The sequence below is a fragment of the Oncorhynchus gorbuscha genome, linkage group LG09 (assembly GCF_021184085.1).
Source record: "Oncorhynchus gorbuscha isolate QuinsamMale2020 ecotype Even-year linkage group LG09, OgorEven_v1.0, whole genome shotgun sequence".
NCBI classification, from domain to species: domain Eukaryota; kingdom Metazoa; phylum Chordata; class Actinopteri; order Salmoniformes; family Salmonidae; genus Oncorhynchus; species Oncorhynchus gorbuscha.
In genome coordinates, this window is record NC_060181.1 from 29,092,122 (window position 1) to 29,112,729 (window position 20,608).

The 20,608-nt window shown below is 43.7% G+C and overlaps 2 protein-coding genes across 4 annotated transcripts in view; both read right to left on the reverse strand.

The window, feature by feature from the left end:
- Positions 1–1,640: 1,640 nt before the first annotated feature.
- LOC124043365 (ubiquitin-conjugating enzyme E2 E1) lies at positions 1,641–16,882 on the reverse strand. Of its 2 annotated transcripts, none has more exons than XM_046361915.1 (6): positions 16,729–16,882; positions 15,705–15,853; positions 15,138–15,188; positions 4,981–5,113; positions 2,424–2,571; positions 1,641–2,229 (listed from the first exon to the last, which is right to left on the reverse strand). In XM_046361915.1, exons 2-6 carry the CDS (start codon positions 15,845–15,847, stop codon positions 2,132–2,134), a joined length of 573 nt encoding a protein of 190 aa, XP_046217871.1. In that variant the 5' UTR covers positions 15,848–15,853; positions 16,729–16,882; the 3' UTR covers positions 1,641–2,131. The 2 variants fall into 2 exon arrangements, with proteins under 2 accessions (XP_046217871.1, XP_046217870.1); XM_046361914.1 differs by lacking the exon at positions 16,729–16,882 and adding an exon at positions 16,358–16,593.
- A 1,929-nt stretch (positions 16,883–18,811) lies between these two features.
- Positions 18,812–20,608, reverse strand: part of LOC124043364 (ubiquitin-conjugating enzyme E2 E2-like) — a 49,918-nt gene continuing 48,121 nt past the window's right edge. For both annotated transcript variants that reach the window (XM_046361912.1, XM_046361913.1), the window contains exon 6: positions 18,812–20,012. In XM_046361912.1, the coding sequence (XP_046217868.1) occupies positions 19,915–20,012 (98 nt within the window). In that variant the 3' untranslated portion in view covers positions 18,812–19,914. The remainder of the gene's footprint in view (positions 20,013–20,608) is intronic.

The following is a 20,608-nucleotide window of genomic DNA, read 5'->3' on the forward strand; positions in this document are numbered from 1 at the left end:
CATATTACTAGATACTACCTAGTGTACGGCATATTACTAGATACTACCTAGTGTACGGCATATTACTAGATACTACCTAGTGTACGGCATATTACTAGATACTACCTAGTGTACGGCATATTACTAGATACTACCTAGTGTACGGCATATTACTAGATACTACCTAGTGTACGGCATATTACTAGATACTACCTAGTGTACGGCATATTACTAGATACTGCCTAGTGTACGGCATATTACTAGATACTGCCTAGTGTACGGCATATTACTAGATACTACCTAGTGTATGGCATATTACTAGATACTACCTAGTGTACCGCATATTACTAGATACTACCTAGTGTATGGCATATTACTAGATACTACCTAGTGTATGGCATATTACTAGATACTACCTAGTGTATGGCATATTACTAGATACTACCTAGTGTATGGCATATTACTAGATACTACCTAGTGTACGGCATATTACTAGATACTACCTAGTGTATGGCATATTACTAGATACTACCTAGTGTACGGCATATTACTAGATACTACCTAGTGTATGGCATATTACTAGATACTACCTAGTGTATGGCATATTACTAGATACTACCTAGTGTATGGCATATTACTAGATACTACCTAGTGTATGGCATATTACTAGATACTACCTAGTGTATGGCATATTACTAGATACTACCTAGTGTATGGCATATTACTAGATACTACCTAGTGTATGGCATATTACTAGATACTACCTAGTGTACGGCATATTACTAGATACTACCTAGTGTATGGCATATTACTAGATACTACCTAGTGTATGGCATATTACTAGATACTACCTAGTGTATGGCATATTACTAGATACTACCTAGTGTATGGCATATTACTAGATACTACCTAGTGTATGGCATATTACTAGATACTACCTAGTGTATGGCATATTACTAGATACTACCTAGTGTATGGCATATTACTAGATACTACCTAGTGTATGGCATATTACTAGATACTACCTAGTGTATGGCCCGGTAGCAATAAAAAAAAACAATGGTACGACCTTGATCAGGTATATTGCTCATGTCTGATTATTAAATGTCTGTAAATGGTTGTTTTTGTGTATTTGTTAATACAAAAGCTGTGTAGTTTATTAGCTTTGTACATGTTTTATTTACCTAATTTATTTGTCACTTTACTAAACTTAATTCCTAGCGAGTAGGAATGGGATGAAATGTGGCTTCTGTCATGTGTCCAAATAACATCCTCTCTCCTGAAGTGTACACTCGTTCAGTACTACAAACGTAGAAGCATTTGATTGGTGGAGGCATGGGCCAGGAGTTTTCACCATATTTCTGAAAGTCATTTTCTTTCAATTCAGTGAATTGAAGTGAACATGGAGGGTGGAGGGATAATTTGAACATTGCCTGTGTCCTTCATGTCTTGTGAGACCTAGCTAAATAAATGTCATGTTTTATGCTGCTACTTAGTTGGTTTTGTTTGTTGCTTCCTGACATATGCACATTTCAGTTTGAACGCCATTGAACAATGACTGTATATCAGCAACACACCTAGACATTATGTGCTGTATAGGCTAAATACCAATGTTTCAGCACTATGTTACAGCAGATGAAATGATAGATATGCGAGAGCGCTTACACCAACGGTTACTTTATTATGTGAAATTCACGTTGACATGAGATTAGGAATTCTACCAGAAAACCATTGTGTCACAACTTTATACAAGCAGTCCAACAATTTCAAATTAAATTTCATTTCGTAGTACAATTAGCAAAAAAATCATTTACAGAACGTTAAGGAAACATTGAAAAGCATTATTACCAAAATCTTCATTATAATATACGGGCCGAGAACTTAAAGACCATGAACAAAATATCAGGAGATAAGACAAATTCCAAGAAAAATCCTTCCCTAGTCTCCAAGCTCCCGTTTCCCCCAACCTGACAGTCCCCGAGTCATCCCAGAAAGACGACACCTCCCCCTCATGTTGCCCCGGATTGTAGTCATTAGGGCATGCAACAGAAAACGTTTTGCAATGGGAAACAAATGAACGTTTCTTATTGGACAATTCCAAGTAGTTCCTCCCCGTTTCAGTCCCTAATGAATACGACCCAGTCCTGTGTGTCTATGTGGCGTATCTCTTGGTCCACTGTTTGGCTATCCTGTCGTGCTCTGGTCTGTTGGTTGTGTACTGGGTGGCGATGCTTCCTACCAGAGGGTCAGCTGTGAGGGGTGGAGATAACACAGAGTTATAGATAAGGCATCAACTACAGCATTGACCAGCCAGCACGTACACACGGAATTCCTCATATGACAATGTTTGAAATAAGACTACAATGCCCGTCAAATCAGCCACTGTAATTAATTCATTTCAATTGAACACGCATTACAGTAGTATATGGTGTCTTAAGTCTTACCAGGGTTGCAGTCAGTGAGCAGGGAGCAGATGGACAGCAGCACCTTGGAGATGGTGAGGGCGGGGCTCCAGTTGTCCTTCAGGATGTCCAGACAGATCACACCCTGACTGTTGATGTTACAGTGGTAGATCCTGGTACGGAACGTCACCTAGGATACAACAAAGTTAATCTACAGTTGAAGTATGAAGTTTACATACACATAGTCATTAAAACACGTTTTTCATCCACTCCACAAATGTCTTGTTAACTATAGTTTTGGCAAGTGAGTTAGGACTTTCTGCATGACACAAGTCATTTTTCCAACAATTGTTTACAGACAGATTATTTCACTGTATCACAATTCCAGTGGGTCAGAAGTTTACATACACTAAGTTGACTGCCTATAAACAGCTTGGAAAAGTCCAGAAAATTATGTCTGGCCTTAGAAGCATCTGATATGCTAATTGACATAATTTGAGTCAATTGGAGGTGTACCTGTGGATGTATTTCAAGGCCTACCTTCAAACTCAGTGCCTCTTTGCTTGACATCATGGGAAAGTCAAAAGAAATCAGACAAGACATTAGAAAAAAGATTGTAGACCTTCACAAGTCTGGTTCATTCTTGGGAGCAATTTCCAAACGCCTGAAGGTACCACGTTCACCTGTACAAACAATAGTACGCAAGCATAAACACCATGGGACCACGCAACCGTCATACCGCTCAGGAAGGAGACGCGTTCTGTCTCCTAGAGATGAACGTACTTTGGTGCGAAAAGTGCAAATCAATCCCGGAACAACAGCAAAGGAAATCCACAGTAAAACGAGTCCTACATCGACATAACCTGAAAGGCTGCTCAGCAAGGAAGATGCCACAGCTCCAAAACCATCATAAAAAGCCAGACTACGGTTTGAAACTGCACATGGGGACAAATATCAGACTTTTTGGAGAAATGTCCACTGGTCTGATGTTATGTTTGGACATAATGATCATCGTTAGGTTTGGAGGAAAAAGGGGGAGGCTTGCAAGCCGAAGAACATCATCCCAACAGTGAAACACGAGAGTGGCAGCATCATGTTGTGGGGGTGCTTTGCTGCAGGCGGGACTGGTGCATTTTACAAAATAGGATGGCATCATGAGGTAGAAAAAATATGTGGATATATTGAAGCAGCATCAGTCAGGAAGTTAAAGCTTGGTCGCAAATGGGTCTTCCAAACGGACAATGGCCCAAAGCATACTTCCAAAGTTGTGGCAAAATGGCTTAAGGACAACAAAGTCAAGGTATTGGAGTGGCCATCACAAAGCCCTGACCTCAATCCCACCGAAAATCTGTGGGCACAACTGAATAAGCGTGTGCAAACAAGGAGGGCTACAAACCTGACTCAGTTAAACCAGCTCTGTCAGGAGGAATGGGCAAAAATTCACCCAACTTATTGTGGGAAGCTATCCAAAATATTTGACCCAAGTTAAACAATTTAAAGGCAATGCTACCAAATACTAATTGAGTGCATGTAAACTTCTGACCCACTGGGAATGTGATGAAATAAATAAAAGCTGAAATAAATAATTCTCTCTACTATGATTCTGACATTTCATTCTAATGGACCTAAAACAGGAATTTTTACTAGGATTAAATGTCATGAATTGTGAAAAACTGAGTTTAAATGTATTTGGCTAAGGTGCATGTCAACCTCCGACAAACTGTAGATCAATGCACCTGGGGTTTATGTGCTTTTTCCAGTCCTTCGGGAGCTGAGCATCTCTTTGTGCCAGTAACACAGAAGAAGAGGAGCGGAACATTAGGAAGACAAGAGACTAAACATCATTAGGGAGCCACCTCTGACCTCCGGGCTGCCTGTCTGAACAGTGGAGGGATCAGAGTGGGAGTGACATTGGAGACGCACCCTTTGACTCAATCACACTCTCCCCCTCTATCTCCCTAGCTGACTCATTCTCTCTCAATCACTTCATGAGTGACTAACCATGCTGGCCTGCTTGTGGAAACTGTGCTCCATAACTGTGCTCCCAGGCTATTCCAAGGTGTGGAGTGGATCTGCTAGTCTTGTCTGTGGTGTTTGTGTACCCTGTTCTCAGACAGCAGCTATGTGTGTGTCTGTGTGTGTCTGTGTGTGTAGCAGTGTGTGTGTCCGTCTGTCTGTATGAAGCCCTGTGCACAGCCAGGCAGTAAAAACAAGGAAACAACTAAGTTTCTCTAGATCAATACACCCTGACTGTTATTGATGTTACACTGGTAGATCCTGAAAGAAACACCAAAATAATCTGCTCAACAATGCTTGGAGGATGGAAACTCAGTCTAATCATGGAAGCCACATTTCTATTCAAGCCTTTGGAGTCTGGTTTGGTTGGTTGGTTTGGTTAAAATGACCATTAACTATTTGCAATTTGCATAAAAAACTAGAGGCCCTGCATTTCAATAGCATCTAAGTGCAATCGCTCCCTCCAGCGGTCAACTTCGCAATAACAAGTTCCCTTCTCTAGTGAGAAAGTGGTAGCCTACAAAGCTGTGTAATGGAGGAGTGTTCTATTCATTGTTTGAGTTGTTTTGACTGGAGTCTTTACCTTGGGTGGTTTGAAGGGGTAGTCTGGTGTGAAGGCGATATCTAGGAAGAAGACCCCTCCCTCGTATACAGAGCCTGGTGGTCCCAGGATGGTGGATCTCCACTCATAGATGTTGTCTCCTTTTGGACCTGCACTGCAAACACACAAACAGGCAACATAGGTACATTGCACTGTTTCATGGTATTGGAGAAATGAAGGGTGAAAGACAAGATGACAGAATGTGATGAAGGAATGCAATAATATAGTGCTTTACACTTGGTTTCTCTGTAGAACATACAAACACACAGGCTATATGATTTATAGAGATTGAGGCTTTCTAAAATATCTGATCTCAAACTAATAACTAGCTCACAAAAGTGAAGGTTAACTAACACATTAAAATGCTAATACTTGTGTATCAGAAAACAGAAAAGTAGGCATCATTGTAATAATAATTCCTTATATATATAATCCACTATCATTCACAGCATTATCGGTGTCGCTCATTACCAGCGCAACCTGCCACGAGTCAGGTCATCGCCTCGTAGTAAAACCAAAACAAAGCTATAGTGCTATGCAGTTTATTTGCTCAGTGACACAAGACAAGTTGACAGGGGTTGAATGGAGCTTCTGACAGTCCACTGGATTACCGCCACCCACCAGTATTGAGTAATGCAAACACAGAAATGGTCTACGACGAAAAACGCCTGGTCATTACTCATCGACCAAAATGCATGCTTTGCATTGATGCTAACAGCAAAGCTAATTAGAAATCAATGTGAAAACATAACACTTAATTCTATGCCAAAAACACAGGATAGTGTCAGTCTAAAATACAGTTCCTAATTCTATGCCAAAAACACAGGATAGTGTCAGTCTAAAATACAGTTCCTAATTCTATGCCAAAAACACAGGAGTGTCAGTCTAAAATACAGTTCCTAATTCTATGCCAAAAATCTGTATATAGAAGTATTGTATCATTTCACATGAAAACATCCAGCCTGTGTGGTTTCTCTGCCCGACAACAGATGTGTGTGATACACAGCAGAGCCACAGAAGAGAGTCTGTTCTCCACCCCAACAGACAAATGTCACGTAGTGTTCCCGGCAGGGGTGATATGGCATGCTGCAGTCAATGTAGTCGTTCAGTTCAATATGCCACACTAATAGTCACTGTTGTGTTGTCATTCAGTTCAATAACAGACAGAGAGAAAGGAAAGGTGGGGCAAGATCAGTCCACATTTCAGCTGGGAGACTGTGCTTGTGATGAAGAACCATCAAAATGTCTACACTCAATGCATCAGTCAGGTAACAAGTGGAATAACAGATTTTTCTGATTCTCCAAAACGCTTTTGTTTACTTCTGTGATACTGTTGTTTGTTTATTTGGAATCTTTTTGCAAACAACAGGGGATAATCTTCCAAGTGTAAATAGAAATGGTCATCCCTGTGAGAGTACAGGCCAGTTGTATCAGGGGCCAGCATAATGCATGCAACTCCTGACTTCAGTCTGTATCTCAACTCTCACTTGACACCTTGGCTTGCCAGGAATATGTCTAAGTGCAGATACTGTCCTCTTTATGTGTCATCACATCATCTCGAACCCATTAGCAGCTGCTAGCACTACCTCTTTTTATAGCACTAACCAGAAACACAGTGTAATGTACACTAGGCTGTCATAACAAAATAGATAGTATAATGACGCCACTTCAACAGAGCGGCTGAAAGACTGAAGACACACCACCCATTCCTGATAATAGCAATCGCACAGAGATGCAGTATACATGGAATAATATCTCTTTTTTTGGGGGGGGCCTGTGAGTGAACCTTCTTTTCAGTAACGTAAAGATAATATTTACCAAGCATTCCAGGAGTAATGGGAATGCTTCAAGGCTGTTTTCTTCATTCAGAGATTTTATAGGAATAGGTCATGCCTTTCATTAAATAGGAGAATACAAATATTTCAGTCGACATTCATATCATTATAGACTATGGGGATATTGTGTATAGGATTATGAATACAGCTGCCACTGTATTGAAGCCAATGGACAGTTTATCATAGCGCACTACGTTTTATTACGGGCTATAGGCTGGCGCTCTTTGAAGTCTCGTAGATCGATGCGTTGCACTCTAGTTTATAAAGCCCTCCTGCTTTAACAGTGAATTAAGATACTTCCTCAGTATCTTACTTCATTGTTAACTTCTAGAAGTACGAGATACCAGACCCGGCCTCAGGGATGGCCATCTCTGGAGATCCCTTCCAGTTCCACTGAGTTGGGTCCAACTGCTTTTTGGGTTTTTTGCACCTTACATGTGGAATGATCGCCAATGCCCTTTAAAATTGGAGGAATTGTGCGTATACAACCGGGGTCTGCGGGCCCCCTATGGGTCTATATAGGTACTGCAGTGAAAATATATATATTGAAAAAATATATAAAACGCAACATGTAATGTGTTGGTCTCATGTTTCATGAGCTGAAGTAAAATATCCCAGACACATAAAAAGCTTATTTCTCTCAAATTGTGCACAAATTTGTTTACATCCCTGTTAGTGAGCATTTCTCATTGGCCAAAATCATCCATCCACCTGACAGGTGTGTCATATCAAGAAGCTGATTAAACAGCATGATCACCACACAGATGCACCTTGTGCTGGGTACAAAAAAAGTCCACTCTTAAAATGTGCAGATCTGTCACACTACACAATGCCACAGATGTCTATATTGAGGGACTGCACAATGGCATGCTGACTGCAGGACTATCCATTAGCGCTGTTGCCAGATAATTTAATGTTAAATTCTCTACCATATGCCTCCAACGTTGTTTTAGAGAATTTGGCAGTACGTTCAACCGGCCTCACAACCCCAGACCACGTGTATGGTGTTGCGTGGGTGAGAGGCTTGCTGATGTCAACGTTGTGAGCGAGTGCCCCATGGTGGCGGTGGGGTTATGGTATGGGTAGGCATAAGCAATGGGCAACAAACACAATTGCATTTTATTGATGGACCTTTTAATGGCAATTGTCGTGCCAGTCATCTGCCACCATCACCTCATGTTTCAGCATGATAATGCATGGGCCCCATGTCGCAAGGGTCAGTACACAATTCCTGGAAGCTAAAAATGTCCCAGTTCTTCCATGGCCTGCATACATACTCACCAGACATGTCACCCATTGATTATGTTTGGATTGCTCTGGATCGACGTGTACGACACCGTGTTCCAGTTACCGCCAATATCCAGCAACTTGGCACAGCCATTGAAGAGTTGGACAACATTCCACAGGCCACAATCAACAGCCTGATCAACTCTATGCGAAGGAGATGTGTCGCACTGCATGATGGTGGTCACACCAGATACTGACTGGTTTTTCTAATCCATGCCCCTACCTTTTATTATTATTATTATTATATATTTTTTAATCTGTGACCAACAGATGCATATCTGTATTACTAGTCATGTGACATCCATAGATTGGGGCCTAATGAATTCATTTCAATTATCAGAGTTCCTTATATGAATTGTAACTCAGTCAAATATTTGAAATTGTTTCATGTAGCTTTTATATTTTTGTTCAGTATTGTACTAAAGCGATTAAAAAACAACTAATATGTATATTGTGTTTTAATGTGTTGTTGTGCTAAACAGGACTCTTCTGGAAAACAGACCTTGGTCTCAGTATTGACTCCCTGTCAAAATAAAGGTTAACTAAATAAAATAAGGCAACACTTTCCCAACGGACCATGAACACAGCAAGCAAAACAGCCTCCATTATCCCAACACTGGGTCCCACTCCATTATCCCAACACTGGGTCCCACTCCATTATCCCAACACTGGGTCCCACTCCATTATCCCAACACTGGGTCCCACTCCATTATCCCAACACTGGGTCCCACTCCATTATCCCAACACTGGGTCCCACTCCATTATCCCAACACTGGGTCCCACTCCAATGATCACGACTCCCGAATAAACACAACTCCTTTCAGAAATACCAGCTCAGAGGTACAGTAGGTAGCAGCCGTACTTTGGGTTTTTAACGCTCTGCTAACAACACAGCATGGGCTAGACACTTCCTCCCCAGTGGGGAGTCCTTTTTAATAGATATGAAAAGCTTTACAGAGACTTAGACAGCAGCCATCACAGTCACACATACAACAACTTCAACACTCTGGAACAGTAACACTCCATTTTGTGTCAAGAGGAGAAAAAAAATCCTTGGCTCGCAATCTCTCACTCTAAACATTAGCTCAGAGTACACTAGAGGGAGTAAACAAAGAATCACAAGCACCTCAGATGGCTTACAATAACTACTGGCACGCTTCCTGAAGTAAAAACACCTTTAGAAGCACACACACACAGACACAACACTCATTAGCCAGCAGTCAATGCTGGGGCTACACAGTTAGGGGGTTGAGAGTGAGGGGAGTGAGTAAGAGGCAGTAAGAACACAATTGGAACCCACTGTTTTCCCTTCTCATCTGATCTAGGAAGGTAAAGCAGGGTCGGGCCTGGTTAGTACTTGGATGGAAAACTGCCTGGGAATACCAGGTTCTGCAAGCTTAGGGCAGCAGGTAGCCTAGCGGTGAGAGCGTTGGGCCAGTAACCAAAAGGTCACTGGCTCAAATACCTGAGCCAACAAGGTGAAAAAGCTGTCTATGTGCCCTTGAGCAAGGTGCTTAACCCTAGTTTGCGCCAGGGGTGCCGTACTACTATGGCTGTAAAACAACATTTCATATTTATTTTTTTGACCACTATCCCAGTCACAGAGCAGTTACACACACCAAGCTTTCAATGTTAAATTACTATCATGAGCCTTAACTCTGAGAATGTCAAGAATCCAATGAGACGCCACCGCAAGGCCAGACACCCAGGGGCTACATCCTGAAGGGAGGGACAGGGAGGGAGAGTGTGTTTGTCAAAGAAAGGAAAACAAGTGCTAGAAAAAAAAGTGCAAGGGAGTAGTAGCCAAAGAGCAGCTAAGGAAACGAATGAAGGTGAGAGAGAACATGTGAGGGGGAGAGGGAGTGGAGAGAACATGTGAGGGGGAGGGAGAGAACATGTGAGGGGGGGAGAGCATGTGAGAGGGGGAGAGCATGTGAGGGGGGAGAGCATGTGAGGGGGGGGTGAGAGAGTGGAGAGAACATGTGAGGGGGGAGGGGGAGAACATGTGAGGGGAGAACATGTGAGGGGAGGGAAAGAGAGCATGTGAGGGGGGAGTGGAGAGAGCATGTGAGGGGAACATGTGAGAGAGCATGTGAGGGGGGAGAGAGCATGTGAGGGGGGAGAGAGCATGGAGAGAACATGTGAGGGGGAGGGGGAGAACATGTGAGGGGGAGAGAACATGTGAGGGGGAGGGAAAGAGAGCATGTGAGGGGGGAGAGAGCATGTGAGGGTGAGAACATGTGAGGCGGAGGGAGAGAACATGTGAGGGGAGAGCACGTGAGGGGGGGAGAGAGCATGTGAGGGGGAGAACATGTGAGGGGGAGAGAACATGTGGTGAGGTGAGAGAGCATGTGAGGGGGGAGAGAGCATGTGAGGGGAGGGGGAGAGAGCATGTGAGGGGGGGAAACATGTGAGGGGGAGGGAGAGAATATGTGAGGGGAGGGTGAGAGCATGTGAGGGGGGGAAGAGAGCATGTGAGGGGTAGGGAAGAGAGCATGTGAAGGGGGGAGAGAACATGTGAAGGGGGGAGAGAACATGTGGAGGGGGGAGAGAACATGTGAGGGGGAGAGAACATGTGAGGGGGGAGAGAACAGGTGAGGGGGGAGAGAACAGGTGAGGGGGGGGAGAGAACAGGTGAGGGGGGAGAGAACAGGTGAGGGGGAGAGAACAGGTGAGGGGGAGAGAACAGGTGAGGGGGAGAGAACAGGTGAGGGGGAGAGAACATGTGAGGGGGAGAGAGCATGTGAGGGGGGAGCACGTGGGGGGAGCACGTGGGGGAGAGAGAACATGTGAGGGGGAGAGAGAACATGTGAGGGGGTGAGAGAGCATGTGAGGGGGTGAGAGCGCATGTGAGGGGGTGAGAGAGCATGTGAGGGGGTGGGAGAACATGTGAGGGTGGGAGAACATGTGAGGGGGGAAGAACATGTGAGGGGGGAGAACATGTGAGGGGGGAGAGAACATGTGAGGGGGAGAGAACATGTGAGGGGGGAGAGAACATGTGAGGGGGAGAGAACATGTGAGGGGGAGAGAACATGTGAGGGGGAGAGAACATGTGAGGGGGTGAGAGAACATGTGAGGGGGGAGAGAACATGTGAGGGGAGAGAGAGCATGTGAGGGGTGAGAGAGCATGTGAGGGGGTGAGAGAGCATGTGAGGGGTGAGAGAGCATGTGAGGGGGGAGAACATGTCAGGGGGAGAGAGCCTGTGAGGGGGGAGAGCCTGTGAGGGGAGGGAGAGAACATGTGAGGGGGAGGGAGAGAACATGTGAGGGGGGGTGAGAGAGCATGTGAGGGAGGGTGAGAGCATGTGAGGGGGGAAGAGAGCATGTGAGGGGAGGGAGAGAGCATGTGAAGGGGGGAGAGAACATGTGAAGGGGGAGAGAACATGTGAGGGGGGGGGAGAACATGTGAGGGGGAGGGGAAGGGGGAGAACATGTGAGGGGAGGGCGAGAGAACATGTGAGGGGGAGGGCGAGAGAACATGTGAGGGGGATAGAACATGTGAGGGGGGAGAGAGCATGTGATGGGGGAGAGAGCATGTGATGGGGGAGAGAGCATGTGAGGGGGGGGGTGAGAGAGTGGAGAGAACATGTGAGGTGGAGGGAGAGAACATGTGAGGGGGAGAGAACATGTGAGGGGAGGGAGAGAACATGTGAGGGGGAGAGAGAACATGTGAGGGGGAGAGAACATGTGAGGGGAGGCAGAGAGCATGTGAGGGGAGGCAGAGAGCATGTGAGGGCGAGGCAGAGAGCATGTGAGGGCGAGGCAGAGAGCATGTGAGGGGGAGGCAGCGATCATGTGAGGGGAGGGGGAGAGAACAAGTGAGGCGGAGGGGGAGAACATGTAAGGGGGAGGGCGAGAGAACATGTGAGGCGGAGGGAGAGAACATGTAAGGGGGAGGGCGAGAGAACATGTGAGGGGGAGGGCGAGAGAACATGTAAGGGGGAGGGCGAGAGAACATGTGAGGGGGAGGGGGAGAGAACATGTGAGGGGGAGGGGGAGAGAACATGTGAGGCGGAGGGGGAGAACATGTAAGGGGGAGGGCGAGAGAACATGTGAGGGGGAGGGCGAGAGGGGGGAGGAAACGAGTGTGTGATGTTAGCACTATGACAACGACAAGACCATTTAAAAATAGAACAAGGCTGGAGTGTGTGTGTGGCATTCCCCGTGTCAAGTATAATTAGCTTTTGATGAATGTCAACTGAGGAACTTGCCATGTAGTGGCCAGAAAACATGACATGCTTGCTATGGCAGAAAACATCCAGTTCAGGAAAACCAAATGATAGATTAATGAAAACTACATACTAAACCACTATATAAATTGCCTCATGCAAAGAATGTATAGTGTATCTAAAGATAGGTCCAAGACCACAAATACCCTTTTCACACTCACTACCTGCACTGTAGGCATACTGGGCTGGCTTGGATGTTTTCACATTGTCACTCCAAGCCATACAACTGTACTAGTCTGATGAGCTAAAGCCTAGGCATTAGCTCAAGAAGCTAATGCACGTCTTCAGGTCTCAGGCAAGGCGACTCGTCACACAAGCATGGTTCACTGAATTACTTCCATTCTATGACACAACCGTCAGGTCACTAAGGTGGCAGCAGAATGTCTGGTTGGAACATAGTTCACTGGGTCAGCCCCCCCAAAAACCCCTCTTTAGTTCACTGGGTTCCAAGCATCTGGGCAACACGTGGTGATGTGGTTATAAACCCCCATAATCCCTCTGGATTAACCAGAGCTCCTTCCACTTTCCAATACCACAGCAGCACCATAGTAGCCCACTACACTAGACTAGAGCAGGCCACAAAACCCACCAATGGATGGAATGACTAGAGTCAGTCAAATAGGATTCCTTCCTTCATGGTCCTTTCCAGCTGCAGAACACAAAGCTCCTGTCTCAAAACATGCCATTACTCTCTGACATGTTGAGTGAGCCAACCTCTGCCAAATCCATAGCAGTCATATGCCAGGGTCATCAGATAGCTAAATGTCTGTTTTGGAACTGGTTTGTGTGTGTGTCCAACTGGTGGTCTGGAGAGCTGCGCCAACATGTAATCAGCTCACTTCTCAGGGTCTAGACAGGATCATCATGACCCACAGTTCCCTAAGTGTGTGTAGACTGGCAAGTGTAGACTGACCGCAGCACAGCAGCTTGTCAGCAGGTGAGCGTAAATTCTGACCTCATTGAAGATATACATACAGAGATGAACTCCCTCAGTGGCCTTCAAGGTTCAATAACACATGACAAGGAACTGCTTGTACATCTCCTGTCTCTCTAGAGAGAGAGAGTGTGTGTGTAGCACATCTCTTCTCTCCTTTACTGGCCTTCCAGGATGCATGTCAGAAGAACTGTGTTCATCATGCCTCTGAAAATACGGAGCGTAGGGGTTAGTAATGTTCTCTAATTGCGCCGGGATTGGCTCAATGTTCTGTCACTCATGGGGACACTAAGTCACCGGCAAATCTAAGGCCAGAGGTCGAAAAATTCAAGCCCCTTGGGTGCTGCCATAGAGTTACATTAGAAGTGCCCATCCAAGAAGGCTCAAGGTCATTGGCCACAGATAAACTTACGTCAAATCACATATCTACAGTAGCTTTGATTGGACTGTTAACATCATACTTATAAAATCTTAGCTAGCAGTCATCATCATGAATCAAGTCGACAATCTACTGGCAAATCCTTTTTGATCCTTGTCATATGAAGAGAAATTATAGATAAAACGTATCGGTGCTCCTCGGCCATTGGTCATAAACATTACACAACAAGTTGGAAATAGCAAATTCAACAATGAGTGGTTTGGAAGGAATCAGTGGCTAACTGCAAGCATTTCAAAGCAATCACTAGCCTGCTCTTCAGTGGAGTGGGTTGAGTGGGTTTATGGTCCCAATTCTGGGTTTAAGGGTCTTCCAATGATAAACATTCAACATTGGCCATGCTGTCAATCGAGCATGATTTCTAAAAAAAACAACTGTTGACTCATAACTGGGAAATCTGACTTCAATGAGTTCAAGACAACTGGGAACTCAGGAAAAAAAAACTGGCTCCGACTGGCAAAATGCGTTTTGTACGGTCATCCAACTCGGAAATGTAAGTCGGAAACTCAGACCTCTTTCTAGACATGAAGATCACTGATGTCATTGTGATTCAACCTTGTTTTTTTCCAGAGTTCCCAGTTGTCGTGAAAGCACCATAAATCCAGAGAATGCCAGACTTTGATGACAAAATTTGCCCATGAAGGACCGCCGTGCCACCTTCCTGTTCAAGTGGGCACAGCACATGGTGAGTCCAAAAATGTATTTTATACTGCTGTATAAATTATGTAATATTCTGGGGAGATATATATACTGTAGCTAAGAAAGTAATACTAAGTATGTTGTGTAGTAAGCTGTTAGTAGCCCATATGCCTCACCCTAATCATTTGGTCTATTTTCCCCTCTTAATTTCACCTATTGTTCTGACTTGGTGGTGCACATGAATCCTATAACCTGTTTTAAAGAAATGTAATCATCAAATATTTTAAGAGCTTTCAATGTCTGCTTATATGCCCCCTTTATTTATCCTACAGTTCTGACTTGGTCTACAGAGAGAACACTGTAAGAACAGCCCATGTTCTCAATTCTGGTACTGTACATTTCAAAAGTGCTGAACAAATAGTTATATTGACTACATCCGTCGCAGCTCTCTCATTAATGTCTTAATCGAAAATTACAGATGGCCTCTTATCCGCTTGTCATCCCCTTATGCCCTAGTTTGTACATCTCAACTGACAGTAGAAACCACATTTGTTTAAGCAAATCAGCCATATCTGTAAGGTGTTCGGACTGCTGTTGGGACCCTGCTGTTGGGACAGCTTTATGTAGGCGCTAACAGTTTGTGTGCACCGTTATAGCGCAATTAATCTATTGTTCAGAGTTGTGTAGTGGCTTTACTAGCATGCACCCCCCCCCAAAAAAAATGTTGTTTTCCCCACCAACATTTACATGCTAAAAATCGCACACATACACGCGCCTACCTGCAGTTCGGTGGCGGATCCAAAGTAATGTCAGCCAACTCCTTCTGAATTCTGAAATAATGCACAAAAATGAAAATGGTCACTCACAGAAGATTAATAATAGGGAACAAGATACATTGTCATGGCAGACACTCAAAATATCCAGAATGCTAATTTCACCAAAGGATCAAGACAGACAGTAAATTAGGATGAGAACAAATATAACTATAGATAAAAAATCTGGCACAGTGCAGTCTATTTTATTTCCTCTAGTCTTACCACAATAAACACCGAAAATAAATATGCAAATAAGTTAGTCATCTATTGAATCATAGGCTATTTACAGTTTGACAACAATGCACTAGGAAGGTTAAGAACAAAACGGTAAACAAAAAAAACTTGATTCGGAAGTTCATATTTATATATACAGAACCGAATTCAGAAAATGGTCCACTGTAAATTAAACACTATAGTGACACGCGCCAGTCAATGACAAGACGATACATTGTAACAAAAGTGGCCGCGAGTGAGCTACGGTATTATAAAATATCAACTCAGTGAAACGTTGCATTTTTTTGACAGCCTTACCTTTTGGCGCTGGTGGAGAGGAGTTTGGAAGTCTTGCTCATACTGGCTTTGCTTTCTTCTCGTTTCTTAGGCGCGTTTTTTTCTAAATGCTGATGAGTTGAGGAAGAAGAACTAATGCTGGCACGCGAATCCTCATCCGACATACCGATCTGTACAGACAAAAACAAAAAGCAACATTCAGGCCACAGAAAAACAACAAATACACCTAAGACCCCCCCCCACCACACACACACACACACACACACACACAATTTCAGCAGCACTGCAAATATTCAATGTAGGCTATCAATAACCAGCGCCATCAATACGACCTTTAGCCTATTGTTGTTAGGCGCCAACCAACGATGTGTTCATAGGTTTACAGACACAATTCAACATGAGTTTATCGTCAAACCATTACCCCCAGTCTTTCTTAACCCTCTAACAGATTAGCCTACTGACCTAAAGCTAATGTTTGCACTGAAGCGTTATTTTAGCTGAGTTGTGCTACAACAAAGGAGCCCACTCCGCTCTTATTGTGAAATGATTACATTTCATTAGAGCAAAATAAGAACGACGAGGAGGTAGCCTGTAGCCTAATTTCCTCAACTGATCAAATAGCCCAATGTAGCCTAAATGTATTGGGCGATGTCGCATTCGTTTGGGGAACCTTCCTCATTCTTCATTCCCACTGAGCATTCGTTGACTTGATGAAACTTTCACTTTGAAATCAGATGCTCTTCAATCACCCATAAGAGAATATGCCGAACATGTATGCCAAACTAGTTGAATCTGTAGACCGAAGCCAATGTCTTTTACAATTAGATGTTTTATTGGCATCCCTCGATAGGCAGCTAAAGCTGATCTCAGTCCAGTCTTTAGGACGGACCGTTTTCCTCAATTTCAACCCCAACGCCTATAACCTATCCACGGTGGAGATCCAAATGTCGATCCCTCAGACGCGCCAAACAATACAATATAGATATAGAATATATAGAATATATTTCTCGATTTAAAAAAAACATTTAGTGTTAGATAGGCCCACCTTTCTTTGTGTCTGTGAGTGCCTCCGTCGCTTGGACGCGTGCCTTTTGCCTCTCGCGGAGCGGAAGTGTGGGTACAGAGGCAGCAGCAGACGAAGCTAGAGTTATCCAGGGCAATGGATTCCGTCTCGGTTGGGCACACTCGATGACAATGTCAAATTGAGAGAGAGCTAGCTGAGCACTACTCTATAGTTGGAAAGGGGGACAAAGAGGTGTGAGATGATTCTGACCATTGTGGATACCATAAGCCTATATATAATGTTATCAATGCATCATGTAAAAGTGAAGTCCACCTACACTCCCAATAGTCAGCAGAGGGTGACAGAAATATTAGATGTTCTTATCTCTTCTTTGTGATGGTCATATTAGGCTACATGAAGTTTCCTGCATTTCAAAGCATTCCTGCTAAATTGGCGTGCATCCTCTTGTTGCAGATAGAAATGGACCATGTAGGCTAATAGATAACCTAGCGGAAGAGGCTAACTTGCAGGTACATGCAGGCTACTGCTTTATACCGTCTGAACTCACCTGGTGTATTTGCTTCACCACATGAGATAGCTTCTTCGATGTGACGATGGCAGCCCATACAATGTCCACCGAGCTGCATTTTGAATGTAAACATGACCAATATTAGTCTTAAAATGGTTCATTTGAGTTCAGTAGGCTACAGGGCAAACAGTCAACCTCTCCAGTCAGAGGGTCTGATTGAGCCTAACATTAACCCATTGACCAACACCAACAACCTGTGGGATTTACTGTCCTCAAAGGAGGAAGAACACACCATACTGCGCATCAAAGAAGAGGTTGAGATATAAGACTGAGATATAAGACTTTAAGTGGTATTGTCTTTACCAACCAATCCCCCTGCCCTGGTCTCTTAGGACAAGCTGGGGGTTGAGGACAACCAGTGAGGTTATGAGGCTCTGCATCAGAAACAATAATCATTCTTCTTCTCCCTGTGGGGTACTGATGAGGAGGTGGGGGAGGTAGAGTCCCAATATCCCCCTTCCATTCCCTGCCTGTCAACAATAATTACATCCCTTTGCTGGTCTCTCTACACTTTGCCGCTTCTCTTTGACAAATAAGAATTAGGATCCAACCTACACCAAATCATTTACAGCAGCAAAACACAGAATGTTAAGGCCCGACTCCACTCCTTTCAACACTGGCTGTCAAAAGGCAAAGATTCTACTAATTCATCCTGGATCAGTTCTCTTCTCACCACTAATGCTGCAACAGTCTCTCTAGCGAGAGATGAGAAATCCATGTGCAAGAGGGAGGACGTGGTGCTGGTTTATATTGGAATAGGCCTACAATGACTGAGAGGCCATTGTCGTAATTAGCAATAACAAGCAGCATTGCTGCCTAATTAATAATGGATGAACTCTTAATTAATAAATCATTTTCACAAAACAAGACTCAAAAGCACAAAAGCACAAAAGCAAACATTTCATTTGGAATGCCAAGGCTGCACAGGGTTCAGTATTCCAGGTGCTGTTCCACAGGCAGACTGGATCCTTTCATGAAAACCTGCAGGAGTGAAGGGATGCGTCCAGATGTTCCATTCAGGGGGGGGGGTACATTTCGGGACTGGAATGTCAGGAACTAAACTGCCGTAGTTATACTAGTCGGGACTCAGAATTGTAGCATTACAGAATGGAATCTCAGAATCCAGAGTTTCATTCTAAGGGCATTTGTATATGGGAACTGTGTTTGTGTGTTTCAGTGGTTCTGTGTGTCTGCGTGCAGCAGATCCTTCAATAGAGCTCTGTATTTGAGGCAGCCAGCCAGCTATCAAAGAGCTTTTAAACTTCTCATGAAAATACACGGGACAAGATGAGAGTTTTGAACTTGAACAAACAGTAGCTGTAACTTTCATCACTGATCATAAAAAGGAAATGTTATTGACAGTGGAGCTTTAAAATGTGACATGAGAAAATAACATAAATCATCTAAAATGGGTGTATAATATTAATATTTTAATGACCATTAAATATTATAGATTATGCATTGAAATCCCCCACTGTTAGCCCAGTGAAGAAGACAAACAGTGAGCACATTAGCAACAGATTAGCCAAGCCAGAGTTAACATTACAACCAGTGTTTAATTGAGTATTCAATAAGTATGTATTCTCACAAGGCAAATGTACAGCAAACAACTGCCAGCTGACTAGTACCACAGGAGGTGAGCAGCAAGACCAGCTACACACAGATCCAGACAGACTTACTGTCATGGCAATAACTTCTGGGGGCAGAAAAATAATAACAACAAGTGATTAAATCATAGAAAAGGGTCCACTCTGCATCTGTAAACACAAATTCTGCAGACAGGCTCTAACTGAAGATGAACTCTTAAACAAAAAAACTCAGTATGGACTGTATCAATAGCATGTATCTAGAATGCTCTAGAATAGAATGCATTTTTCATCAATCACATAAAAAGGGCCTAGGATGATAATGCAATAAACAATGTACTAATAATAACAACAACAAACAATAACAACAACAAGAATAACAGTATTAAAGCTTTTCGTGACCATATCAACATTCAGTGTATTGGGGAAAAAAATCCAATATACTCTTTGTATATAAAAAAAGAAGCGATCAAGTTCATGTTCTCAGAGGAGGGGTAGTGGGGGGGCGACTGAAGGTGTGAGCACAGGAGGCTGGTGAGGGGAGGACGGCTTATAATAATATCTGTAATGGTGTAAATGGAATGGCATTAACACACATGGAACCCATGGGTTTGATGCATTTGATACATTTCTATTTACTCGTTCCAGTCATTACTATGAGCCCGTCCTCCCCAATAAAGGTGCCACCAGCCACCTGTGATGAGGAGGGGGATCAGGTCAGGTGCTTCCACACATTTGGGGCTCAGAGAGAGGGGCAAGTAGCTTTGTCCCAAATCTGTTTGTGCTGTATAGCCAACTACTGTGGTCTAACTAAGTCGCTCTGGATAAGGGTGTCTACTAAATGACTAAAATGTAAATGTAAATGTCATTGTCATGCCAAACATGCAATTAATAATTCATTGTTTGGCATGCAATGACCACAGGAGTTGGCTATACAGCACAAACAGATTTGGGACCAGTCTAGGAGCAGAGGGGCGAGGGATGGGTGTGCTCAACAGATTTTGGGTGGCGGAGGTGGGTCAGAGAAGGGTGGTGGAGCTCCTTGATGTCCGTCTATGTGGCGTATCTCTTGGTCCACTGTTTGGCTATCCTGTCGTGCTCTGGTCTGTTGGTCGTGTACTGGGTGGCGATGCTTCCTACCAGAGGGTCAGCTGTGAGGAGGGAGAACAACATGGATTAGAGTATTTTAACCACCATTATATCACATTTTGTGGGTAGAGGGCACATAGCCCGTCTTCTGTGCCTATGGCAGCCTCTCTAAATAGCAAGGCTATGCTCACTGAGTCTGTACATAGTCAAGCATTTCGCAGACTGTTCTAGTGCCCTCGCTAATTCATTGATATAAAGTGAGCTCCAAAATAATTGAACAGTGACCATTTTTGTTGTTGTTTTGGCCCTGTACTCCAGTACTTTGGATTTGAAATGATACAATGACTATGAGCTTAAAGTGTAGACTGTCAGCTTTCATTTGAGAGTATGTTCATCCATATCGGGTGAAATGTTTAGAAATGACATATTAGTGCGTGTAACATTCTCACTCACCATTACTCACAATTCATTCAGGATTATTCATAATCATGGTAGCATCCACATTAATTACAAGTATTCAGACATATTATATTCTTATTTACAATACAATTCTCCAAAATGACACAATACACTATTTACCATTCATTTATATTGGGCACAAAATAATATGTTACTGTCCCAATACTTTAGGAGTTCACTGTACTGTGTCACCACTCGG